This window comes from Psittacula echo (assembly GCF_963264785.1).
Source record: "Psittacula echo genome assembly, chromosome: 1".
Lineage (NCBI taxonomy): Eukaryota > Metazoa > Chordata > Aves > Psittaciformes > Psittacidae > Psittacula > Psittacula echo.
The window spans coordinates 154,399,022-154,426,861 of NC_137735.1; the positions used below are offsets into that span (position 1 = coordinate 154,399,022).

Genomic DNA, 27,840 nt, shown 5'->3' on the forward strand with positions numbered 1-27,840 from the left:
ACTGTGTAAATAAATATGTGCATTTCCAATGTTAGGTGGACAATTATAGTCAAACCTGGGACAGGCCTTCCTGGCTACATCACAACAGGAGAAAATGTTTGCATGCCATTATGGAACTATGGAAACAGTTAACTGAGAATTCCATAGAGATTATAACCACAGCATTTAATAAACTAGCATAAGTGAAACAGCATTGTTAAATCAATGAAGAAGTAAATCTATAGGGAAAGACAATAAAGACAGAAAATGAAAACAAGACCCAGAATTCACATTGAAAATGCTGTAGCAAAGTCTACAAAAAATATTTCCTTCTATAAATTTCATTTATCGTTCAGTTAGAAGTCTTATTAAAATCTGGAAAAGGGCAATATGCTGCCTCTACCAGAACAATCACAGCCTTAATTAGATACAAACCCTAATATATACTGGAAAAAAATTACACTCAAGTACAGGAATAAACATAACTAACAAAAAGGAAAAAGTTACTTTATGTATATGCTAACAAATAAACCTCCCTATTATTATCCTGACCCTCTTATGATTTGGATAGCACTTTTATAATCAAAACCATTTTAGTAAGACTCTGAGGAACACTAAAATTCAGAAGTTTAGGCATCTTCAATAGACATAAAATTGTTATTTCCTTATGCTTGTTTCTGTGCAATGACTCTTCTTTGTCAAACATCAAACACTAATATAAGAAAATATTTGTGATATTGAAATTAAAGAAAAAAGATTTAGACTTTGTTTGTCTTTTTGCCAAAAAGGAGCTATTAATGCCAGTGTGTACCAGCCTTGTTTCAGGTGAAGCAGATGTTAAGATCCCACTTCCATACTTCAGAGCCCTCTCGCAGGTTAGTGGGAATTGATGTGAACTCAGATAGTCAAGGTGATCTGGATATGGTGACAGACGTTATAGTCTCATGCCGCTATGGTATTTCCATGCAAGCATGGGTTTCCATTGAAAGCATAGTTCCACAGTCTTAGCTACACACACCCTTGGAACCACATTGCGACAACAGTAGTGCTGCTCGGGACACATGACTAACTGGATCAAGGAACTGATCTGTCTTTTCAGGATATATGTCTGCCAAGGAAAACTTGTTATTCCCTTGTAAATTTTCAGGCAATTCCATCCTTTACAAGCACTAACACCAGCACAGGGGAGGAACCAAGAACATAGGACTCAGAAAAAGACAAATTTTGTTTCCCCAGCTGCTGCAGTCCTTGCAGTGAGTTTCAGCTCACTAGCTGGTGACATGTCTCCATAGTGAGTTTGTATTCGTTAGATTAGGATTACACAGCACAACTCACATACTGCAGTTAGAGTGCTATTTCACATTTCCCAAATAGGACACCAAATCCCTCACCTGTTTAAACTAGGGATCTGACAAAGCACAGGCACCCAGATGCATCAACACAGCCAACTCTGGAAATTCCAGAGCTGCAGCTCTCTGGAGCCTGGAAAGGTGAGCTAGGGAAAGATTACCATGCACTTGCCTTACTCTTCTATTGCCTGACCCACCGGGCATATTGGCATGCCCTGTTACAGCACTTCTTGTGTTCTCAGGTTGAATAGTGACCCATTAAACCCCTTCTAACTCCCAGGATTCTGAAGGAACTGTCAGCATCAGGACATTGCACTAAAAGCCTACAGATAAGTTATATCTTACACTTGCCTGAACATTTCTCCTGTGTAGTCTAATCCAGATCCCAGCACAGATGTGCCTGTGAAAGCCAGTTAGCAGTGGCAAACCTCCCTTCAGGGCATGCTCACATTCATGACGTGGGACTTTCCACTGGGAACTTTAAAATAAGAAGTTTAGCGAAACTTTGTCAGAAAAGTTGTAAAAGCCTTTGGCTGTGTGGAGAGGCCACTTGCTGAGAAGCAGGTACATGCTTCTGACAACCCAGATGAGCATCTCAACTGTCAGATTCATGCTGAAAGAGAAGAAATATTCACTATTTCTGTTGATCAAGTGCCACCAAGTAGCACACAATACGAAGACAAGACAGAAAGATTGCCTTGTCAGGGGCTTGAGCTTTCCGGGCTCTTTACCGGGTGACTGTTTAATACAAAAGTGCCAGGATATACAAGCAGCCTTGCGGTCCACCTTGTGACTCCTCCCCTGCTGCCCCAAGCTGGAAGGAGAGGTCTCCACAACAGACTCCTAGAGATAACTCAATCCACCTCAGTTACTTTTCAGCACTTCTCCCTTTCTCCAGGACGACCGCGGGCGCAGGGCCGGCTATGTCGTGCTGCGGGACGGCAGGTGGTTGGCCGACAGACAGGACAGGGCTGCACCCCATCCCTGCTTTAAAGAGCCCGGAGGCGCCGCCCTCGGGCGTGGAAGCGGGGAGCGGGCACAGAAGAGAGGCCCGGCTCAACGGGGTCTCCGCTGTAGGGGTTCATCAGCAGAGCGGCGGGGCCCGGTCTCCGCTCTAGGGGGCAGCAGCAGCGCAGAGGGCAGCTACGGCCGGCCCGGCGGGTCCCGGAAGACGCCGCGCTCCCCCCCCCCCAGCCGCTGAGTGGCGGCGGCGCATCACGTGAGAGCGGACGGGCCGGGCGGGCTGTGAGGCGGCGGTGCTGCCCGGGGCGCGGCGGTGCGACATGTCCCACCAGACCGGTATCCAAGGTACTCGCACCGCGGTGCCCACCGGGACAGCCGGGCTCCTTCCCGCCTTTGCCCCTGCTAGCCGGGTGGCGGGCGGGAGGAGCGCCTTTCCCTGCTGGTCGGGGCGCGGTGTGGAGGCAGGCGGTCGATTTAACGGGCCGCTCCCGGCGGAATTTTGTCCCCTGGCGCGGTCTTTGTTCGCTGCTGGAGGAGCCCGTCCTCTGCGCCGCGGGGTGGCGGGGAGGCGGGGAGGCGAGCTGAGGGGTGGGGAACTGCTGCTGGCTCAGGCCCCGAGCCGCGACCGCTCCTCTGGGAGTCAGGCAGAGACCTGCGGGGTTCATTCGCACGGCTGTCAGCGCCTGCGGGCGGCGGGGAGCCCGCCTGAGGGAAGTATTGCCTGCAGAGAGCCACACATGGGGAGGAGACCCCCATTGGCTCAGGTGACTTCCCTGGCGCAGGCTGTCCTGCGGCGGTGGTGGGGGGAGCTGGGGCTGCGGGGTCTTCCCGGGTACCTCCCGCCCCTCTCGGAGTGGCCGCAGCGGTTTGGGATGGGTTGCACAGCACGGGAGATGCCGAGGGTCACTGCTCGTCCGTTGTAGCGGGAGCCCTGAGGAGGGCTGTGTGTCCCGGAGTAGGAAAGCCCACTGAAAAAACCCAATCGGTGGAGGCCACAAAGGGGGAAGGGGGGGGGGGAACCTTTTTTCCCCCGTGTTTTCACGCTTTGGAGGGTGCGAAGAGCAATTAGAAGACAGAGTATTGTTTCTCAGCATTACCAGGTCCCCCCCGAATCACAGAATTGCTAAACAGGGATTATACTGCTGCAGGATTATGAGGGAGTCGGGTTTTGCTGTCTCGATTTCTGCAGTCTGCTTGTTCGGTGACTAGTACCATGTACTTTGCCTGTTCTCCCATAGTTATTACTGAAGGTGACTTTTGTCCTAGCCACGGCAGCTCTTTACTGCTCCTCTGTTCCCGTTTTTGTCCATTACCTGCATTGGGTCTGCACCCTTTCACTTCTCTTCCATCCCCTGCATGCCAGTCTTTGCTCTTTTTTGCTCCTTCTTGTTTCAAAATGTTAAACCCTTCTCAGGCTAGAGGTGCACCTGGGATAGCTTTTCCCCGGCTGGAGAAAACTGTTAACAGTGGCTCTTCATTCCCTTGTTCTCCTGACAATGCTGGAGGGAGGAGCACAAGAATATCCTGTTGCTTACCACAAGCAAGAAGAGTGGCTAAGCTGCTTCTGCTGCTCTCCTTCATGTCTTTGAGAATCTCTGTCCTCTGAGGAGAGCTATGGAGAACTCGGCAGCTTTCCTGCATGGATCCTGCCTCTGCAGGCGCTAATCAGAAGTCCTGTTTGCAGCACAAAGCATCAGCTTCTGCAATTTGGAAGAGGAATAGCACTTGTTGTACCATTGCTGGCTTTAGCTACAAACAGGCCACTGTCACTCATAAACAATTGCAAGATTTGGCAGCATGGGCTGCTCTTTTCTGGAAACAGAAATGAAGTCATGGAGCCAGTGATAATGTACCAAGCAGTTGCTCAAAGGACTGAACTTTCAAACAAGGCCAGGGCAGATAAATAGTGTAGGAAGTTGCAGAATGCATTGAGCTGTAGGAAAATACACTAGAATATGTTCATAGTCCTCTAAGTAATTTGAAAATAATATTCTCTGTAAATTATTTGTGAAATAAACCCAACTTTTAATTATATAGGGTTTATGCAGAAAGTTTAAATATAAAATACTACTATTGTGAATTTAAAACCTTTATGAGAAAAAACCCATAGCTCACTTGATAGATAGTTTCTTAAATGTCTTGTCTCAAAATGTTACTTCACGAGTTGTCACAGTCCTGGTATTGGTGCAGGGACTGCTGTGTATGTCTTCTTTTGATGTGTAGTTTAAAATGAGAGAATAAAGAACAAACAAAATAATAGACAAGAAGAGGACAACAACAACAACAAAAAAAAAGCCCTGGGGGAACTGACAGGTCTAGAAAGTGACACAGTGTTTGTGTGCTGAATGGAATGGTGGGGACTGGCAGAGACAATGAGAAAAGCTGGCAGCAAGTTACAGTGAGGGTCTGCACTGGTTAGGGGGATGAGTCCGGGGTTGGGCTGATAACCCAATGCAGTTCAGTTTGTTTAACACCTCCTTTCCCCCACACACCATTGTGGAATTTCAGAATGGGCCTGGGCATCACTTAGATGGACATAGATTTAAAATGTTTTGAGTATGGGCAGCAATGTTGCTGGATACCATCTGACCATCTGTTCAGTTGGCCTCAATCTGACTATAAATAATCCATTTTACTTGTTTCCTGGTTTGGTGTTTGTTTTGCTGGTGCTACGCTCTGTGCTGTGGGATTACTTAAAGGACCAGCTTGCAATAATTGTTCTTCAGTAAGTGCTGTGCAACCCTCTGTCTATGGTATAATTAAACTGATATGCACCCAGATTATCAAGCAGAGCAGTTGAGATAGGAATGATCTTCATCTGAGTCGAGAACAGGTCTTCACTCTGCTTAGGAAAATAAGTCTTGTTTGTGGTGTAGTGTCAGTGTGAATTATGGACTTTAAAAATGTTTTTAGTTACTTTGTAAATTCATCATAAAGTATCCGGTTGCGATAGGTCACGGTTTGAAACTGTGTCATCAGGATGCATACAAGGAGATAATGTGATGTGAAAGATCAGCACTGAGTGGCAGCCTTCACTGGTATTCTTCAGAGAGGTGTCCTCAGGAAAAAAATGGCACTTTTGCCAGACAATCTCTAACATTTTCCTGGCAGGCTTAAAGGTTCTGTCTGGAAGCCTGTACCGAGCCTGCAGACATCATGAAGCTTATTGTAATTTGAGATGTGTCATATTTTTATTATGTTGCTGTGTTAACTTTGAAACTGGAGAGTGATGATATGATGTCACCTTTAACTTTCACAATGTTGAAAATCACACGGTATGCTAGAAAGCGGGGCTGGTTTGTAATACCGCCTGTCATCTCCTTGTGCATGACCCTGGCAGGAACAGTGTGCAGCATAGAGGGAACGTAATGCCCATGTTTCTTTTCAGTCCAACTTTCTAGTGAAGGGCCAGTATACAGTTTTCTAGTGTTGTTCTTACCTTTGTGAATGTTCTTTGTCCTAGGAAGTGAAATGTGTTAATTTGGTTACGTTTATGTTTTTCAGCCAGTGGAAGTGTTAAAGACACATTTGTTGGAGCCAGAAATGGACAATACAGGCTTTTAAAAATAGTCATTGACAATGGTTAGTCAAATTTTAATCTTTTTCTCTGATTCTTGTGGATATTTTCCTAGTTGCTTTAGTGACCTACAAGTACAATTTCTTAAAAAAGAAAATTCTGCCAAACTTAATATTGCTAAGGTCTTTCATATACAGAAGGTAAGATCTTAAGGTGCTAAGCTTTTCGGTACAATGCTACTGTATTTTTGAATTTGAAGTTTTCTTATCATTTCATAACTGCTGTGCATTTCATATGAGTAGTATGAATGAGCTTACTCTTATCTTCTCACTAAAGAAAGTAAGGAAAAGAAAATTCACACTTGTGTTTTGGCACTTTGGTTACTTTCGTTAGAGATTCTTGCAGAGCAAAGAGTCACTTTAGATGAAGTCTAAATATTATTTGCCTTTTATACTGGGCTCTGCTGCATGTAGAAAGCTCTGTTAAGCTCTATTAAAGCAGATGCTGAAGTAGGAATCTGACTACATAGAAAGTATCTTCAAAAATCTAACTTTGTACAAGTCTTCAAAGATAAAAGCGTTTCTTAAATGTCATGTATCTGTATAAATATAAAATTACATAATTTCTTGCAGAACTTGAGTTTGATCTTTGAACTTCTTGGCAATTGATCAAGGCTGCAAACGTTGCAAGACAGAATGCATAATTACTTTTTTTTTTTTTTTGATAGCACTGCTGGTTGACTGTGTAAGATACTTCATGGTTTTGTCCATCTTTTGAGGTACTTCAAATGCCCACCTTGAGGTTTTTGTTCTTTGTAGATGTCTTGCATTTACAGGACACTGAAATACATGTTAGCTGGACTATGTACATGTACATACACATACATACGTTTATTGTTAGGTAACCTTCTTTGTGTTTGCTTTTCTTAGGAAGTCTTCTGACATTTTAATACTGTTTTCCTTAAGGAAGTAGAAATAGTAATATTACAGGCAGGTCACTATGGTAAAGTCTCACTAGCACAAAGTAGCAAATGCTGGTAAACCATTGAATTATTTTTTTTTCCCCTATTAGGCAAGGTAAAGCAGTATGCTTTTGTATGTATTCTACTTTGTAATATGAAATGAAGCCTAGAAATGATGCAAATGGAAGACATTTCGTTTATTTTTCCTTTTTACGTGTGTATGTGTATATGCATTTTGCCTCTATGTAGAAGCAGAATCCAGTCTTTGATACTATTTTCACAGTTCAGAAAGAAACCTTTAAAACTCCCAGAATACTGGAAGAGGGACAGTTACATCATCTCTCTGCAGGAGCTTTCAGCAACTGCCCTTAGTCAACACAATTGTCAATTTGAGTTCTGGTAATCTGAGTTAGTAAGAGAAGATGTTTGCTGCAGGGCAATAGTTACTTTGATTGAATTTTTCCATCTTAAACCCAGTAAGTATAAAGCCACCTAGAGTTCAGAAGTGGCAAGTACATTCTGAGTACTCCGGTCTAGGTGTTCAACTTAGCTACTTTGCACTAGTTCAAAGAAGGGCCCAGCACCCTTTCCCTGAGATGTTTGTGTTCTGTGACTTACTATGATAGAGTGCCTTGCTGTACAGGCATATGTATACTGTTGTCTGGAGTTTTACAAGTTAGGTTCTAGACTCTCAAAAGATACTTTGTTAGCTACTATGGTGGTCCTCAAACTGTTGCAGGTTTTCATTTAAACAAGGTATTTCTGTTTCAGTTGTGGGTGCTACTGTTTATTGGGAAGCTGATAAATGTTTTGAAATACACTATACTATTACTTTCCCTTGGAAGCAGAGATGTGATTTATAAATAAGAGAAAAATCTTGCTGCTACAGCTGTTCACATAATTAAATCTCATCTGAAGTATTCTATACAGACTTAAGCCAATTATACATAATAAACAACTTCAGTCATTTAAAGAGACCAGTTATGAAGCTGTGTTAGAAAGAGGTTTATCTACTTACATAGTCAAGTTAAAGTGATTAGTGCAAGCATATTAATTCCAAACTCTTTTCACTATATAACTGAGTTATTTTGATTCCTTACAGTTATTATGTATGATTCCTTGAGTTATTAATTGATTCCTTACAATGAGTACAAACACTAACATGTTATAGCAAAAGCATCAATAATTCTAAAATTTAAAAGCTTACTCTCATCTTGTTTCTACTTAAGTATCCCAATTTAAAAATTAACTGGGAGAAGAGAGTTTTTATTTCTCTTCTATGTATATTATGCTAAAACCACTAGCATCAGTCTTATCCCATCAGATCAAAGAACTTGAAGACAGCCAGCCCATTACTTCTCAATTATTTGTGTCTGGGTTAAAGTGAGTTAGGGTTTGAACATGCACAGCTTTTGCAGAAATTCATCTGCTTTCATACTGACTGTTCTTGACTTCCATTCTTGTGGACATTATTATGAAAGATGAAGTGACTGATTGTTTATTGTAATTGCTAATTTTGAAAAACAGCGTTAACTATATTGTTGCTAACCTGTAGCTTTGGTTATTGGTTATAGAACAACTTGTTGTGGGATCCTCTAGGCAGCCAGTTGGATCATGGGAAAAGGATTATGATTCCTTTGTCCTTCCCCTCCTTGAAGACAAGCAACCGTGTTATATATTATACAGATTAGATTCTCGGAATGCTCAAGGATATGAATGGATCTTCATTGCATGGTCACCAGATCACTCTCCTGTAAGTAATGTTCATCAGAGACTTCATGTTGTTAATGATTTTTCAACGGTGCCATTTGATCTGAATCCTAGATATGAAGGAAGAGGATTCAAGGAATGAAGCATTTCCCAGCCTTCTCCTAACTTTCCTTCAAGAAAACTGGGAAAACATCTTTCTTGAAGCTGATTGAGGAGTTCGATGGGTTTAGAGGGAGTGCAGCTAATCCAGCCTTATTTCTAGCCTTATTGGAGGAGACAAGACAATGTTTTTGCCCTGTTTGTCTATCTTTCTGTCAGTGTTTCATAAAAATTCATGGAAAGATGAAAGAAGGAAGGAAAGAAATCTCAGTGTGTATTATTATAGAGAGAAAGATTATAATGTGAGCCCAAGCTGTTCTGTTTGGCTTGCTGGCTGCCCAGCTGGCACTTTTGGATCTGTGACCTGCCACAGAATATACTGTTAGTAGTTAGAGAACATGGGAGGGAACTGAGGTTGGAGTTAAGGATTTCTAGGAGAAACTAGGATACTGTGTGCAGGTTCTGGGAATGTGAGATAAGGAAAGACAGAAAGTAAAGCTTTTCCAATATTCTTACTACTTTCACTAGCAGCTGGGAAATAGTAAGATACCAAGAGCTGGAGTGCACAGAAGAGATTAGGTGGAAGATGTGAGCTACTGTGGTGAGGATGGCATGACAGAGAAATAAGGTGGGAAGATGGGACTGTTGAGAGAGGAGTAAGTGACTGTGTTAGACACAAACTGATAGGAAGCAAACTTCATCGGATCTTTTACCCCTAGGAAATGTAATTTTTCCACTCCATATTGAACAAAAACTATCTGGAGTCACTAAAAAAAACCCCCTCATACTCTTACTAAAGCTGCAATTTAGTTTTAGAATTACTTTGATAATAATGCGTAGTATCATACCTTTCAAAATTTCATAATGTGTGTTAGTATTACGATCCAGAACTCATTCCATGGAGTTTATTCTTTATTATGAATTACAATTTCATAATGCAGTTTCAACACTTAAAATATTTGTTCAAGAAAAATGTTTGTTGATGGACTTCGTACACCAGCATGTTAGATTTTCTGTGTACACCAAAAAAGAAAACCCAAAAGAACCCAAACCAAACCAGCACTGTTTTGTTATATGCTAGGTTCGTCAAAAAATGTTGTATGCAGCAACCCGAGCAACACTTAAGAAAGAATTTGGAGGTGGTCATATTAAGGATGAAGTATTTGGAACAGTACAGGTATGTTTTTCTTTTGAAAGTCAGCAGACTGACTTTAGATGCTAAATACAGAAGTTGATCTTACTGGTATAAATTTGTGGTGTTTCTGCTCTTTTTTGATTAAGGTTTCTTTGGGAAATAAGTCTTACATGGTTGTGATGTCTGCCTGTTTGTCAGGCAGACATGAGGCAGTCTTTATAATTGCCAATTTTAAAAAAGTACAAGTTAGAGTTCTCAAAAATACAGAATTCCTATAGCTTTCATGAAAACAGATGATTACTTAGAGATCCAAAATATCATTACCTTTTTCTTCAGCAAAGATGGAGAGACTGCAGCAGTTATCTTCTGTTTGGCCTGTTAATTAGTTCATCATATGCGCAAATCTGAACCAAAGCACTGCCACTACTGTCACAGGGAGCTGGTGCTGAAGGAAGGGAAGGAGTTGGAGATATGGGGAACAATAGAGGATGCTGTTATGGGAAAAAAGCTGTGGAAGAGACATGGGCTGTTGTGTTGGACACACAAATCCATAAGGGTATGAGGCTAACTCTGCTGCTCATTGAGTAAATAATTTTTTTATAATCAGCATTAACTTGTGATGGAGACTTCAATTGCCCAAGCAAACATGCTAACAAACCTCTCTGGAGAGGCTGAAATACTCTAGAGAAGTAGATAACTGATTTGCTAAGAAGGTTTGTTGGTAGAGGTCATGTTTTTTTTTTTTTCTTGCTCATTCTATCATCTGATGTCTCATCACCACTTGCACCAAACTAGTAGTCTATATAATATGTAGAATTTGTATCTAGCCCTATAACTGAGAGCCCAAATCTAAGCTTCTAGTTAAATTGTAAGGAAGGAGCATTGCATTTGTCTATTATTGTTATTTTAGAACGTGCCTGGGGCACTTAAGAGGATGGATTCAATGTAACTCACTTTTTCCAAGGTCATTACGTTACAGTTGAATATATGTCTATATTGTTGGTTGGTTTGTGTGTCTTTGAAAACTTGTTAATTGTAGCTGCTTCTAATGTTCATCTGTGTGAAAATCACAGCTTCTTCAAGGCATCCAAGTTACAAATGCCACTCAGAATCTTGATCACCATCCAGTGGGTTACTCTATATTTTGTTAGGCACATGGATATTTTAGTTGCAACCAGCTGTTACTCTGGTGGAACCTGGTTGTGGTCCTATCTGCTGTTTCACGTGTATTAACCTCTATATGTCTGGGCTCCTGAAACAAGGCATGATGGAATATTGGCACAGGAAATTGTACCTGAGAAGGTCTGTCTCTTCCAGAAGGGGAAGAGCCAAGAAGGAGCTTTCTCCTCTTCAGAACTTGAGTATAAAGTCACATTCATACGACTGCATTAAGTTCTGCCCTTTTCTGATCGATCACCTTAATAGTAAAACTGCAGCAGTATTTGCCTCTGGTATCAACCTCTTTGGAGAAGACCAGGGCTGACACTGAGTATTAATGAATTCAGTAAGGTGCTTATCAGAATTTATCACTTCTATGATGTTGCATCCTAAACTATTTGCAGTTACCATGTGCTTACTCTCTGTCCTAAGGTAGCATTTCTGTCTCCCATTTTTAGGTCAAAAACTACCAATAAGCTACCAGTCTGAACATTCAAATCTTATAAGAAAATAGATTCATTTTTTAGATATTTACTAAATTGTGGCAGTTCTGTGGGGTTTTGTACAAGAAGGCCGAATAGCTTCATGCACATTCTTCATTAATGGGAATTTCTGAATTAGCAAAGTAATTGGGGACTGGTTGTGGAAATGCTGCCCACAGTATAATTGGATACGAGAGCAGCTCAGTGGGCCCTGCTATGCAAGAAGATGAGTTGAACTTGCAAATGCGCCTACACTTGTAATCCATTCAAATAAAATGACCACAGCTGTATGGGAGGTAAGGGCTTTTTTAACACTGCACAGAACATCTTTGAAGAAAACTTTTAGTATCAAAAAATGATTAATTTTGTGCTTTCAGGATGATGTTTCACTGAATGGATATAAAAAATATTTGATATCACAATCCTCCCCTGCACCTCTGACTGCAGCAGAAGAGGAACTTCGACAAATTAAGATTAATGAGGTACCTACAACGTCTTTGAGCGTGGATGGGAAACCGGGTGCAGAGTTCCACACACATTGTAGGAAAAAAGTCTTTCTAGGGTAAAAAGGGCAGAACAGAAAACGGACAGTTTCAGAAAGTTTGAGTGGATGAGACTGTAATTTTTTCCTCAATGAGTTGAGGCTGCAAGATGATGATGGCTGGAGTTGAAGTGACGTGATTTTGCTGAGTTTGCAGGGCCTAGTGCCTGAGTCAGAGGCTTCACAACTGCAGAGATTAATTGTTGCAGCTTTGGCCCTTAAAATGCTTATAACATCACCGTATTGTGAAGGGTGACTGATACAGTGAAGGGTGACTAAGCACAGGCACAGGTTGCCCAGAGAGATTGTGGAGTCTCCATCTTGGAAATAGTCAAAAGCCATCTGGACAGAGAGCTGGGCAACTGGCTCTAGGTGGCCCTGATTGAGCAGGGTAGTTGGATAAGATGACCTCAGAAGGTTCCACTTAAACCATTCTGTGATTGCCCACATGCATTTGCCACAGTGGCAGAAATTGTAGAGAAAACATAAAAGAGAAACTGTGCAGTGTTTGATTGTCAGGAGTATTTCAGCAGCCTTATTCCTAGAGGAAATGTACTCGGCTTCCAGCACCAGTGCACTTATCTTTAAGACTGAGAGGAACTGCATGGAATTCCAATAAAAATAGAATAGAAATCCAAAACAAGTAGCTAGTCCCTTTAAGAGACAGATTTGCTTTTGCTATAAATGCTTTATAGAAAAACGTCTAACAAATGCCTTTAACCAAATGATTTGATGTTTGTAAGCTAGATAGTGACCAAAAAGTTTCAGGAGTTCTTTTCTCACATTTTCCTTCACTTGATCACTGTTTGTGTTCAGACATGTATTAAAATAGGTCATGTGCTGATCTATGAGTTCTTCAGGCTTGTATTTTACAGCTGTGGTACATGTGTTTGAAGTATAATTTGTTTCTGCAGCTGGATACCAGCAAGCCATCTTGTTAATGCAGCTCCGTATCTTCTCTTACATTTTCACTCTACTGTGCTTGTGCTGCAATTTTGTTGTTCTTTGGTTTGTTTTTTTTTTTCCCCCAATGGTGTCTTGTTTTTTTCCATGTCTGTTTTCACAGTGTAGAAATGCATTCAGCGTCACCACACACTGCGTTTTACTTGAACAACTTAAAAGACAAACCCCAAACACTAACGAATGTAAAACTTCCATGGTATCGATGATCACTTGTGGTATTAGTATTATGTGCTGTTACGAAATTTCAGCAGCAGTAGCTGTGCTTTTCAGAGATACGTAACCTGGGCTTTGCTTGAAGCATCTTGCAGTACATTGATTTATGTCATTTCTGTGTTCATTGTTTCCACCGTTATGAAGCCTGTAATTAAACTCAGGAAGCTAAAAGCTTTCTGATCTAAAACAAAAAAAAAGAAAAAGTTTTCCATCTATATATTCTTTCATAATTACCCTAAGAAATATTTTACGGGTTCAGATCAAAGCATCGTCTCGTTTGCTGTCAAGTGCCTGAGTGAACAACAGCAGAAATCTAGGAAGGGTGTAAAAGCAGGGCAAGACAGCTATAATCCCTATAATGCTCTTCTGTTGCCTCAGCATTTGCAGGTAGGGATCTGCCTGAGCAAGAGATGACATCTTGCTATATAATTGTTCTTAATGGGGTTTTCATCCATTATTTAGTCTTGTCTTTTTTTCTAAATCCACATAAAGTTTTTGTTGGCAGTGTATTCCACAGCTTGACAAAGTGCTATGTAAAGGACCACTGCCTGCTATCTACTAGTTTAGTCTGATATCCCTACAGATTATTTGGGGAAGGCAAAGAAAAGTCATTAAGTCATTCCAGTTTCCCCCTCCCCTTTGATAAAGTCAGCTGTATTCCAGGAAGTCAACTGTATCCCAGGCTGCATCAAAAGAAGTGTGATCAGCAGCCTGAGGGAGGTGATTCTCCCCCTCTGCTCTGCTCTGGTGAGACCCCTCCTGGAGTACTGTGTGCAGCTCTGGAGTCCTCAGTACAAGAAAAACATGGACCTGTTGGAGACGGTCCAGAGGAGACCACAAAAGTGCCGAGAGCTGGAGCACCTCTCCTGTGAAGACAGGCTGAGAGTTGGGGTTGTTCAGCCTGGAGAAGGCAAGGCTCTGGGAAGACCTTATTGTAACTTCCCATACTTAAAGGGGGCTTATATGAAAGATGGGAACAGACTTTTTAGCAGTGCCTGTAGTGCTAGGACATGGGATAATGATTTTAAATTAGAGAAGGGTAAATTTAGACTAGATATAAGGAAGAATTTTTTACTGTGAGGGTGGTGGAACACTGGAACATGTTGCCTATAGAGACAGTAGATGCCTCATCCCTGTAAACATTCAAGGCCAGGCTGAATGTGGTTCTGATCAACCTGATCTAGTTGAAGATGTCCCTGCTCATTGCAGGGGAGTCGAGCTAGATGACCTTTGAAGGTCCCTTCCAATATTGTATGATTCTATATCCATGGACCTCTGTTGTATTCCTGATCAGGTATCTCTCCCAGGCTGAAAAGTCCTAATCCAGGTAGTTCTTCTTCCTAAAGAAGGCTCTCCATACTTCTGATCCTTTGGCTTTTCCCTGCAGTTTTTCCAGTTCTACTATTTAACTTATGAGATGAAGGGGTGGGGAAGCCGGAACTGCATGTGGTATTCAAGATGCAGGCATGTTAGTGGTACCTACAGTGCGTAACAATGTGTTTTGTTCTCTACTCTTTTTCTAAGAATTCCTAACCTTTCCCTTGTGGGTGGTTGGGTTTTCTGGGGGGTTGTTTAGCTTCTTTTTTCTGCCAAGACTGGCCACTGGGCTTATATTTTCAGAGATACTCAGTGTGACCTGCAAGGTCTTGTTTCTGAATGGCAGTAGCTAGCTCAACTCCGTCACTGCACAGGGAGAAGAGAGGTTCTCTGTTCTTGCGTACGCTACCTTACACTTATTCACAGGAATTTTCAACTTCCATTTTCTCCTCCACTCGGCAGCCAACACTAACAAATTGTATGGTGTGAGTTTAAATATATTTAAGTGACTTTGGTGGTTTTCGTTTGCTTTAATGGTCTGAAACATGTTGCAGTACAGACAAATGGATTTTGTTCATGTTCTTAACTCTGGAGTTATGCTGGGTTACTCTCTTCCCTTGCCTGTCGCAGCTCCTTTTTATGTTTGGGTTTATTCCTACTTGTATTTTAATATGGTTTATATAGTATAGTATTTAATTATGCTTTATTATTTTTGTCATGTGTGTATTTATTAATCAGGCTTTTATGCAGATATATCCTGCAAATATTCTTTTTCTATAACCTTCTTCATGAATTTATCAATCTTTATACAAAAGTAAGCTCTACCACCTGCTTTCTTTTCCTCCTCTTCCGTTGTTGCTGACAGGCTGTTCCTTAAAATGTACAGTATGGTTTAGTGTTGCACCAGCTATCTTTGGTTTTTATTCTTTCATCAGTTTGTTTCATATTTTATTAGCATCTCTAATTGAAGCTGAACATCTCCTAGTTAATAGATCTGAGACCCACACTTCCCATTTCGCACGCTTTGAGTATTGCTGCTTCATCACCAGTGTTAAATATATTTATGAAATCATAAAAGAAAATCAGTATATTCAAAAGCTAATACTTAGCCAATAAATTCAGACTTGGGAAAGTTGGAGGCCAGAGATTATCCATGAATGCTAAGGTAAACATAAATTCTTGCAAAATGGCCTTAAAATAACTATTTTTCTCCCAGCATTTGTGGCTAACACAGCTGGGTTAGGAACAATTGTCAAGCTTGCAGTTACCCTGGGTTTTTTTTACTTTTCGTTAGACCTTCTAGAAATCAAAAATTAAAACTTTATTCATTTGTTTTGTTTCCTTTCCTTTTGGTACAGGCTTTTAAGGGGAGGCTGTTGAAGCAGGAGGGAGGGCAGTTGCTTTCTTTTCCCTCAAGAAGATCGGTTTGCTTCATAAGATACCATTTCTGTCTTCCTCTGAAAATTTTGATTCCCTAGAAATTATATTTGCATGTTTTGGTCTAAAATTTTTAAAGATACAACAAAGCTTAGGAGAAGTATTGTCAGTTCAAAAGTCTAACACAGCATATGAAAATCAAGCTCTTTCCTCCTGGCTTATTGCATCTATACTGGAATTTAACTTGGAGCTTGTTCACTGAGGCTGGAGCCAGTTTTCCCTCTGCTGATTCTGTTGGCTTTGCCAAGCTAGCTGTTTCAGAGATCTGAAACTGTTTTCAGGTTAGCAAGCAAACATGACCTGTGCATTAAAAAGTACAAATCTGTAGCATATGGGGATGATGTTTGGGTAGTTTGTTCTCAGAATAGCTATCGCTAACTCTGTGTGTAACGATATGCAATGCATTGTCAGTTATTTATTCTATAGTTATTTATTGACAGTTATTTATTATATAGTTATTATATAATGCAATGCATTGTCAGTTATTGTATGAAAGCCAACGAATGCTTGCAAAGGTTTCTGTTCACATTGCCATTGACCTGTGTTCCAGGTACAGACGGACGTTGGTATAGATACCAAGCATCAGACATTGCAAGGAGTAGCATTCCCTATTGCTAAAGAAGCTATTCAGGCTTTGGAGAAATTGAAAAATAAGAAAATCAATTATGTACAACTGGCAAGTATAAAATACTTTATTTAATAGTGAGTATAAAATAGATTACCTGCACATTAACCAGTGTGTGCTGGTGACATACACTGATAAATTACCAGTCTATATTAGATTAATATTTTTTTCCCCTCCTGTCATGTTCTCTGGTTTGCTTTCTGTGTCTTAACCATATTCAGGTTTGCTTTGTTAACAGCAAATTGATATGAAAAATGAAACTATTATTTTGGCCAACACACTTCATACTGAACTGAAGGATTTGCCAAAAAGAATTCCAAAGGATGCTGCGCGTTACCACTTTTTCCTGTATAAGCATGCCCATGAAGGAGACTATTTGGAATCCATAGGTATGAGAAAATTTCCCAATAGGAAATTTCATTGGCTTGTTTCACATACTTTAGTAATTTTGAAGCAGAAAGATGTGTCATAGAAGTAATCTGTCTTGTCAGCATGGTCATAAATTTCAGAGGCGGTTGGTTGTGAAACTGACTTCTGAAGAGTCCTTACATTTAGAAAGTCGAGAGCTATCCCTTTTGATAGTGTTCATGTCAAAACATAAAGTTAGTGGCCATTCTCTCATCCCTCATTTGAAATGAAACACTTGCTGAAGCAAAGAAAGATCCAGAATAGTGTTACAATTTTTCCCTTTCAGACTACATAGTTGATTTGCAACACCTCTGCTGTAAAAGATTTTATGATACAGGTTTTGATGGAGTATAGTTATGGTCTGATTTGTGGGTTGTTTTTTTTCTCTGCAGTTTTCATCTACTCAATGCCAGGGTATACCTGTAGTATAAGAGAACGAATGCTCTACTCTAGTTGCAAAAGTCCACTATTAGAAATTGTAGAAAGACAGTTGTGGATGCAGATAATTAGAAAGGTAAGTACAGCGAGTATACTGGTATTTCCTCCTTCTCTCTGTTCACTTCTTAGTATCTAACCATAACTTTGCCACCACCTTATCTAAACAATGAAAAGTTCTGTGTAACTGTTAAAGTTTGTCCTGAGTGACAAATACTTACTGATAAAACTCCAGATACAAAGTTAAATTGTGGAAGATTTCCTTTGTTTTGTAACTTCTACACTGTCACAGCTTTAGCAAACATATCCTTGTGCATCAAGGGAGCGTTTGAGAGTACTTTGAAGGACTATTTAGAACTAACATGATTCCTTAGTAAAAGGCCTGTTCTATTTTGGACCTCATTGCTGTTGTTGAACACTGAATTCTTTGAAGCCAAGGTTATTTAAGGATTTTCAAAACAGTATCAAGTTGCAGTTCTGGAACTTAAAAATAAGCCAATCTTTTCACGTTGAATAGGTTTTACTACTATGCAATAATTTGCTTCTCACCTCCAGAGCAGACACCATAGGAATGGTCCATTTGTGGAATATGTGACCTCTGGTTACATTCTTAACAATTGTGCTGTACATTTAGAAAACCTCTGAGGCTGGGTGTCTGTGGGGATTATAATAATCTACCTGAAATTATCTATTGTAATATATACCTGAAAAATAGCAGAGATGACATGAATTAAGTAGATTATTACTGTGTGGTTTTATATGTAATTATTTCTCAGAAATTTCCTTCCTACAATGAAATGAATGCACCATGTGACTTCTGAAATTCCCGTACACATTTTTCTGTAGCATATACATGTAACAGCAATTCTGTGGCTGGCAAGCGCTATGGTTGGCAGGTTGCGAAGTGTTGAATGCTTAGGAGAGCAGAGCCAAAGTTTTTCTCTGAATTTCAAATTCCTGCAATTCAGAACAGTGGGATTTGGCTTGAGAACAGCTCTTCCATTAAGGATTCTATGCTTAAATTTTAAAATCAAAGCAACCTCTGCTTTTGTTCATTAAACTTATTTTAGCTTGTCCCTGGCTTGAATAGTTGATGAGTTCCAGTAGCTAGCTAATCGTGTAAGCTGTTTGTACTCCTCCCCTTCTGTCTCAAGAGACAACAGTATGTGTGCACATTGCTCTTACAATATGTGTTTAAAGCACATTTTAGTGGGGGAAAAAAATGTTAAAACGTGGAGATTACATTGGGACAGTTACATTGGGTTTTATTTTAGAGGGGAGAATAAAGAAAGGAAATTGTAATTCTAATGATCCTCATGCTGCTTTCTTTTATTAAGGAAGTTACTTTAGAAGTAAGTAAATAAGCGCTTGTTTCCAGGTGAAATGTGTACTCCTAGTTAGTATTAACATGTACTAAAGCTTGGGACAGAGGAAGTTTCTTGGCATATGCTGCACTTGTATTTCGGGGAAAAACATGTAAGTTGAATCACACTTAATACTGGTAAGAGTATAGCGGATTCTTAGAAAAACTATTTGGGATTGCTCAGGGCATTAGGCACAAGTTGGAGAACATTTCACTCTGATCATTATTGCACATATGGTTTTAATACAGCATTTAGAGCTTCAGCAAAATACTGAAATGTTTTTAAACATGTCTTTAAGATGAATATGATAAACATTGTTTGGTTTGTTTTCTTTCCCAGATTGAAATAGATAATGGTGATGAGTTAACTGCTGACTTCCTGTACGAAGAGGTTCATCCAAAACAACATGCTTACAAACAAAGTTTTGCTAAACCAAAAGGTCCTGCGGGGAAGAGGGGAATACGAAGACTGATTAGAGGTCCAGCAGAGACTGAAACACCTAGTGATTAGAAGCTGCTGTTTAGTATTAAGCATTACAGTGAGAAATGAAATTCTGGCTTTGGGTAATGAACTGAAATCATTCCATTCGTAGATGCTAGAAAACAAACAAAAAAAGGCTCTTTTTACTCTTCTCTGACCTCAACACTTTTTATATTGTTACATGATCGTTGACCATGTTTCATGACATGTGGAAAAGCTAATTGTTTTAAAGCTAGAAGAGGAAAACTAAGCTAGTACCCCTTTATTTTAAATTAGAATCCATTATTTAATAGCTGTGATCATAAATTCTGCACACAGAAGACTATGAAGCTCATCTCTCCTGTGGGTCAGCTGCAGTTGTCTGTCTGTGTTCTTGCAAGTAGCCTATGGAAACCTGTAACCCTTTCCATGTGAAAACAGCTGGAGGATTATATAGCATTGTCCTATATAAATCTTTGTTTACCCTTGTAGTTCTTAGTACAATAGAAGGTTTTCTTCTGGTTTTGACATGATGCATTGTTGGGTTTTGTTGTTGGTTTGGTTTTTTGGTAATACAAAAGATAAACTAAAATTAGTTACCCATCAATTAGTATCTGTGCTCAGGAATAGCTGGATATTTTCCCACATGAAAGCATGGTCATGTTAAATTTGTAACTAATCTCATGGAACTGTCTTTTAAAGAAATCTGACATAGAACCACTAGAGCTTTTCCAGGCTTCTGTACCACTCATAGGCCTTACATAGTAAGTACTGAATGACCAAGGGAAAGGTGATTAAAAGTGCATGAGTTAGTATACTCAGTAGATTATGGAGCTGCTTTCAAAGCAATATGCTTAAAGTTTCTGATAAATAATTGATTATCTGTGCACTTGGATCTAAAACTGTGTAAATTCAGTAAAAATGGAAATAACTTGCTTCAGAATGGTGAGTTATTCTTGAGATCCTCATGCATTTGCAGCATCAACACCAGTTTTAGCCTTCAAAGTATACTGAAAATTACTTTTCCTAAACGTTTGGACTTTAGTAGTAACTTAAATCTGTAACAAAATCCAGCTAGGTCTTGAATAACTGCTGGCAGCACCTGGTTAGGATTTTGTCTTTTGTTTTCTGGTTTTTTAACCCTTCCCTTTTCTAAAACACAAAAATCACCCAGAATAGTCTTTGATAGGAAGAGGGAAAACAGATTATTTTAACAAGTGGATTCAAGAAGAATTAGATATGGAAGTCAAGTATTGGGTGACCTTAAATATTTAAAATCATGTAATGAGACAAATACTAGTGGATAGGTTATATTCCCCAGTGGGGACTTGCTTTTTAGTGTCTTGCATGTGAGCTTTGTGGGGTTTGAATATTTTTTTCCAAGCTACATGGGAGTTGCAAGTCTTGGTTCGCTGCATATTGTCATAGGTGCAGGGTGTACACATTATATAGCGGAATCATATGTTTGCCTGCTGGGAGATAGATTTTAACCTAGTTTTTTAGGGAAATAATGCTTTGACACTACTAGTTCCTGATGAAATTTGTTTTATCTTTATGTGTTATTTTATTTGGAGATACTAGCTTGTTATTGATGTCAGAGATTGCACTATATAATGTGAAGATTGCCATAGTTGTTGGTTTTACTGTGGTTCTTTTATATGCAGTAGAAATCTGACACCTCAGTTATTTTCATTTAATCTTACACACTACATCAATCCACTTCAATAGCTCTGGCTCCTCAGCTAATCTCCTGCTTGCCCTAGGCTACCATGTTCTTTTTCTGCCTCTTGCCTTTTCCCTTTAGGGCAAGGACATGGCCTTTGAAGTGTTTCTTCTGCATGCTACCTGTCAGGCAAGTGTCATTGTTTATTAAACATGGTAATGTGCGTGCAGCTCATTGTACGCTGTAATTAAATGTATTTTTAGTTGAACCCTGAATCTTTTCAGCACACCCAACTCATTTTGGGGTTTGGGTTTTTTTAAGGAAAACCCTTGAGTGCAGCACTTAAAAAATTGCTGCTCCAGGGTTTTCTGTTTCAGTTTAGTATTCCTGCCTATGTGTCAGCCATGCCAAGAGTGCACATACGTTTTTACACTCACTTGAGCCAGTAAAGAAGTTCAGCTTTGTAATACCAAATGTTTTAAACAATGAACAGTTTGACCTGATACGGTAACGTGCATGTTGTGTTTGGGTTTTGTTTTGGGGTTTTTTTTCTAGTCCTGCCCTAGGTAGATGAGGATAGGAGGTAGAAAACTTAATATGGACGATGGTGAGAAGTGGTTGAGTGATTCTGTGAGGGCATTTATCATGGGCTGCTATAGAGTTCAGCCCAACCCAGGCACTGCAAGTTACCTTACTTGAAAATATTTGATGTGGGTGTACAACCCTCTGACCACCCCGCAGAGTCATGTCCTGAGTGTATTTCCCCCTCAGCTTTCCCCTAAAAGAGAATTGTATAGAGTCTTGCACTACCAACTGCCTCTCCAGGCCTCTTGTAGCTCTTCTCCTGACAATAAGCAATAAAGAGCATCTAGTCTTTTTGTAAGATCTATCACGTTTACATCCGTGTAGTTGCCTCACATAACACTACTGCTGTTAATGAATGTTCAGAGCCAGCACAAAATGAGGGCATTAATGGAAGTTATTCCTTTAACTGTCTCTTGTCATTAAATAATTGAAAGTGTCCATTCAAACTGTTGTTGGCCTTCCTAACACCCAAAAGCAATGCAGCTGCTTGCAGTTAACTCACAAGCTATTAAATAGTTAATTAACATGACAGGTAATTATTGTTTGAAAAGTTTATGTGGCAAAGTAGGGAGAACTTGATCTTTTAAGACACTCCTGTCAGAGGTTTGCAAAACTAATCAAGGCAATAATTGCTCCATTACTTGGATAAACACATTGATTTACAGTGTCTGTGTATTCAGTGAAGACCACCTTCAGAAGCTAAAATTAATTAAGTCTACCTTATCTATTTTGTAATTTACTTTATAAATAAAGATTGATGCTTTAGATTGATGTTGTCTGAATCATTTCATAATCTCTTTTAACAAAGGTCTCTATGCTAACATCGCTTGTAACTAATAGAAACTTCCTGAAGGACTAGAAAGCAGTATGGAAAAAGTGGCTGAGGGCCTAAGAAGGGAGATAGGCAGAAACAGAATTCCTGGCTTTTGCTGTTGTAGAAAACCCAGTGTGTTGGAAACAGCTAATTCTCTAATGCTTCATAGAAGCAGCACAGTGGCCTCCATAGCAGGATCCAGGTCTGTTCATCTCTTGAGGTTTTTATGTTTTCAACAATAAGCCCCTTCAAAAGTTCTTCTATCCTTTTAAATGCTGAAGTAGTTGATTAGTAATTTAATTTCTATGTGTTGTTACTTGCTCAGCATGAGGTAATGTAATTAAACTACTCAAATGATGTTATTCCATTGGGTTTTTGTCTAAGCTGAAAGTAGTTTTCCTATTGCCCTCGGACTTCAAGCTGAAAAGAACATTTAGTGGTTTGGCTTTTCTTTTAACTATCCTGCTGTCCTGGGTTCAGCAGTAGCAGTCAGTTTTTCTCCTTTTTAGTAGCTGTTGCAGCACTGTGTTTTTGACTTTCAGCCTCGGAACAAAGCTGATAACAGTGATGTTTAGACTGATCAAAGACTTTGTGAGTCTCATGCTCTGCCAGGGAGGAGGAGGGGCCGGGAGGAAGCAGGGACAGGACGCCTGACCCAAACTAGCCAAAGAGGTATTCCATACCACAGCACGTCATGCCCGGGGATGTAACTGGGAGCTACCCGGAAGGGCACGTCCTCTTTTCGGTCGGGCTCTTTTCCGGCGAGCGGTATCATATTTTCTTCCCTTGTTATTTCTCTTATCATTATTATTATTGGTGGCAGCAGTAGTGATTTGTGTTATACCTGAGTTACTGGACTGTTCTTATCTCAACCCGTGGGAGTTACATTCTTTCGATTCTCCTCCCCATCCCTCTGGGGAGTGGGGGGGAGGCAGTAGACTGCGTGGTTCTAATTTACAGCCGGGGCTTAAACCACGACAGTTCATTTTGGCGCCCAACGTGGGGCAGGAAGGGTTGAGATAACAACAGATCTGATTGAGGCACAATGCTGATTTATTGGCTCTCAAAGTTGTTGTTTTTGATCTCACAGTCTCAATATGCCGTAGGTTACTTAGAGCCGGTATTTGCTGTGTTGGTGTTTTTCAAGTGTGGGGCTTGGGCTAAGGTTGTTGTCTCGTTGTATTTTGTAGCAATGACTTGTAATACAATAGAAGGATTGATCATGAAACTGATCTGGCTTGTGTTCCCAGTGTGGTCACAACCTTTATACTTTGGGAGGTATATAATACAAATGCTTAGTAACTATACATCTTTTTTCTCCTTCCTGGGTGGTCAACCTATGAAGGAGACATTCTTTTACCCTCCCAGTGCCCCTCCCAGACCGTTTACAGCATCGTTTGAGAGTTTTGAAATTTTTGAGTGGCCTTTTAATATTGTTGAGACCTGTTTGCTGATTGTGATGGGGGTCACCATGTTGGCACGCATACAGAGTGTGTTTTGTTCACAACCATTACGTCTGATCTCAAGAGTTAAGCAGAGTCGGGTTTGGGTCTTGTCTGGGGTTAGACGACAAAATAGGGGGACCGAGAGATTTTCCCCGAGGCTGGACAGCCATGAGTGGCAAGGTGTGTGGGATAGTATGGGCAAGTACCTAGGTCAGTGGGCCCCTCCAGTGTTTTGGAATTTCACCACCGAACAACTGCAAAATCCAGAAGAATTAGTAAAACACTTAAATGAGGTGTGCTGTCATCCTGGTCATACCAGAGAGGGACAAATCATGTCAACGTGCTGGGGCTTGGCCTATGCCTACCGGGCCTTGTTCAACGCTATCCAGCACCTTCAAAAGGAAAGAAATGTCCCTGGATCTGAGGGCGAAGCAACAGACAGCGCAGCTACTCCAGCTCCGAGCACAGCAGCTACACCACCCCCAGCGACAAGTACAGCCACTACTCAAACTTCGACTGCAACAGACAGTGCAGCTACCCCAGCTCCAAACACAGCAGCTACACCACCCCCAGCGACAAGTACAGCCGCTACTCAAACTTCAACTGCAACAGACAGCGAAGCTACCCCAGCTCCAACCACAGCAGCTACACCACCCCCAGCAACAAGTACTGTTGCTACTCAAACCACAGTGATGACTGCAGCTAAACCAGAGGACCAATTCGTACCAATATCGATTGCCCCTCTACGCAAGAGAAAAAGCAAAAAAGAGGCAAGAAGGGTGAAGCGAGATGAAGAAACAATGTATTCACCACTCAGGACAGCATCTGGTCAGGAGTCATCATCACATGACGAAGAAGAAGAAGAGGTGACTTCTCGACCTCGGACCTCAACCGAGCTACGGAATATGCGAAAAGATTTTACCCGTCAACCAGGGGAGCACATCATCACCTGGTTGCTCCGATGCTGGGACAATGGGGCCGATGGTCACGAACTAGAAGGTACAGAAGCCAAGCAGCTGGGATCACTTGCTAGAGAAGGGGGAATTGACAAAGCAATTGCAAGAGAGAAAAAGTCCCTCAGTCTTTGGAGGCGGCTCTTGGCAGCTGTGAAAGAAAGATTTCCATACAAGGACGATGTTACGAGTCGTTCGGCCAAGTGGACTACTTTAGACAAAGGCATCCAGTCTCTGAGGGAATCAGCCATCGTAGAGATGATTTATCACATCAAACCGAATAACGGAGATATACCCATAGACCCAGATGAAGTCGAATGTACACGACCCATGTGGCGAAAACTTACACGGAATGCACCGTCATCATATGCCCATTCATTGGCAACAGTAACCTGGGGTGACATAGTAACACCAACAGTGGATGAAATGATTCATAAACTCCGAGAGTTCGAAGACAATCTCACCCCTTCCATCATCTCAGCTGTGGAAAAACTGTCCCAGGATGTCAAACAATTGAGGGACGATCTATCTGATTTATCCAGCTCCTCACGTGTACCAACACAGGTCTCAGCTGTTAACAAAAGACGTCCTATTGTTCGAGACAGAAGATATAGAAGGCAAACACCACGGGCCACCCTATGGTTTTACCTGCGGGATCATGGAGAAGACATGACGAAGTGGGATGGAAAACCTACTTCAGCTTTGGAGGAACGGGTGCATGAATTGAAAATAGGAACAAGGGTCAAGACTAATCATCCCATGAGAGCTGCGGCTTCAGTCTCTGGTGAGCAGGTTCCCAGATGGAGTGGAAGAGCTGATTTTACTCCAGCTCCTGTGATAACGAAGAATAATCCCTTTCAATACGACTTAGGTGTCCAACGTTGTGATGACTGTTAGAGGGACCCTGCCTCCAGCCAGGTGGAGGTAGGGGATAATCGGATTTACTGGACTGTGTGGGTCAGATGGCCTGGCACATCAGTCCCACAGAAGTATAAAGCTCTCGTAGATACCGGTGCACAGTGTACCCTGATGCCGTCAAGCTGTCAAGGGGTGGAACCCATCTATATCTCTGGAGTGACAGGAGGTTCCCAAGAGTTGACTGTATTGGAGGCTGAGATCAGCCTGACTGGAAGGAAATGGCAAAAGCACCCCATTGTGACTGGTCCAGAGGCTCCATGCATCCTCGGCATAGATTACCTCAGGAGAGGGTACTTCAAAGACCCAAAAGGGTACCGATGGGCTTTTGGTATTGCTGCTTTGGAGACTGAGGAAAATGAGCAGCTGTCCACCTTGCCTGGTCTCTCAGAGGATCCTTCTGTTGTGGGGTTGCTGAAGGTCGAAGAACAACAAGTGCCAATCGCGACCGCAACAGTGCACCGGCGGCAATACCGCACCAACCGAGACTCCCTGATTCCCATCCATAAGCTGATCCGTAGTCTGGAGAGTCAGGGAGTGATCAGCAGGACCCGCTCACCCTTTAATAGCCCCATATGGCCAGTGCGAAAGTCTAACGGAGAGTGGAGACTAACAGTAGACTATCGTGGCCTGAATGAAGTCACACCACCATTGAGTGCTGCTGTACCGGACATGCTAGACCTTCAGTATGAACTGGAGTCAAAGGCAGCCAAGTGGTATGCCACGATTGATATTGCCAATGCATTCTTCTCAATTCCTTTGGCAGCAGAGTGTAGGCCACAGTTTGCTTTTACTTGGAGGGGCGTCCAGTACACTTGGAACCGACTGCCCCAGGGGTGGAAACACAGCCCTACCATTTGCCATGGACTGATCCAGAATGCACTGGAACAGGGGCAAGCTCCAGAACACCTGCAATACATTGATGACATTATTGTGTGGGGTGATACAGCGGAAGAAGTCTTTGAGAAAGGGAGGGAAATAATCCAAATCCTGCTGAAAGCTGGTTTTGCCATAAAACGGAGTAAGGTCAAGGGACCTGCACAGGAGATTCAGTTTTTGGGAATAAAATGGCAAGATGGACGTCGCCAGATCCCTACAGATGTGATCAACAAAATAACAGCAATGTCTCCACCAACTAATAAGAAAGAAACACAAGCTTTCTTGGGTGCTGTGGGGTTCTGGAGAATGCACATCCCAAATTACAGTTCGATTGTAAGCCCTCTCTATCATGTGACCCGGAAGAAGAACGATTTTAAATGGGGCCCTGAGCAACAACAAGCCTTTGAGCAAATTAAACGTGAGATAGTTCATGCAGTAGCCCTTGGACCAGTCCGAACTGGGCCAGATGTAAAAAATGTACTGTACACCGCAGCCGGGGAGAATGGTCCTACCTGGAGCCTCTGGCAGAAAGCTCCAGGGGAGACTCGAGGTCGACCCCTCGGCTTTTGGAGTCGGGGATACAAAGGATCTGAGGCCAGCTATACCCCAACTGAGAAAGAGATACTGGCAGCCTATGAAGGGGTTCGAGCTGCTTCGGAGGTGATTGGCACTGAAGCACAGCTCCTCCTGGCACCCCGGTTGCCCGTTCTGGGCTGGATGTTCAAAGGCAGGGTCTCCTCTACACATCATGCAACCGATGCGACATGGAGTAAATGGGCTGCACTAATTACACAACGAGCTCGAATAGGAAATCCCAGTCGTCCAGGCATTCTAGAAGTCATCATGGACTGGCCAGAGGGCAAAGATTTTGGAATGTCACCAGAGGAGGAGGTGATGCGTGCTGAAGAGGCCCCACCATATAATAAACTGTCAGAAAGTGAAAAGCAGTATGCCTTGTTTACTGATGGGTCCTGCCGTATTGTGGGAAAGCATCGGAGATGGAAGGCAGCTGTATGGAGTCCTCAAAGACAAGTTGCAGAAACTGCTGAAGGGGAGGGTGAATCGAGTCAGTTTGCCGAGGTGAAAGCCATCCAGCTGGCCCTGGACATTGCTGAACGAGAAAAGTGGCCAGTACTTTATCTCTATACTGACTCATGGATGGTGGCAAATGCCCTGTGGGGGTGGTTGCAGCAATGGAAGCAGAGCAACTGGCAACGCAGAGGTAAACCCATCTGGGCTGCTGCACTGTGGCAAGATATCGCTGCCCGGGTGCAGAACCTGGTGGTGAAGGTACGCCATGTAGACGCCCATGTACCCAAGAGTCGGGCCACTGAGGAACACCAGAACAACCAACAAGTGGATAAAGCTGCTAAGATTGAAGTGGCTCAGATGGACTTAGATTGGCAACATAAAGGTGAATTATTTTTGGCTCGGTGGGCCCATGACACTTCAGGCCATCAGGGCAGAGATG

The 27,840-nt window shown here is 41.7% G+C and overlaps 1 protein-coding gene across 2 annotated transcripts; it reads left to right on the forward strand.

Moving 5' to 3' along the window:
* Positions 1-2,611: 2,611 nt before the first annotated feature.
* TWF1 (twinfilin actin binding protein 1) lies at positions 2,612-19,255 on the forward strand (the record flags this gene model as incomplete). 2 transcript variants are annotated; one of them, XM_080613179.1, is made up of 9 exons in its annotated part: positions 2,612-2,636; positions 5,796-5,873; positions 8,344-8,522; positions 9,660-9,755; positions 11,731-11,856; positions 16,375-16,500; positions 16,688-16,838; positions 17,250-17,371; positions 18,996-19,255. In XM_080613179.1, the coding sequence occupies 9 exons, from the start codon at positions 2,612-2,614 to the stop codon at positions 19,164-19,166; spliced, it is 1,074 nt and encodes a 357-aa protein (XP_080469305.1). In that variant the 3' UTR covers positions 19,167-19,255. The 2 variants fall into 2 exon arrangements, with proteins under 2 accessions (XP_080469305.1, XP_080469306.1); XM_080613180.1 differs by having other exon boundaries at positions 11,731-11,835.
* Positions 19,256-27,840: the final 8,585 nt, after the last annotated feature.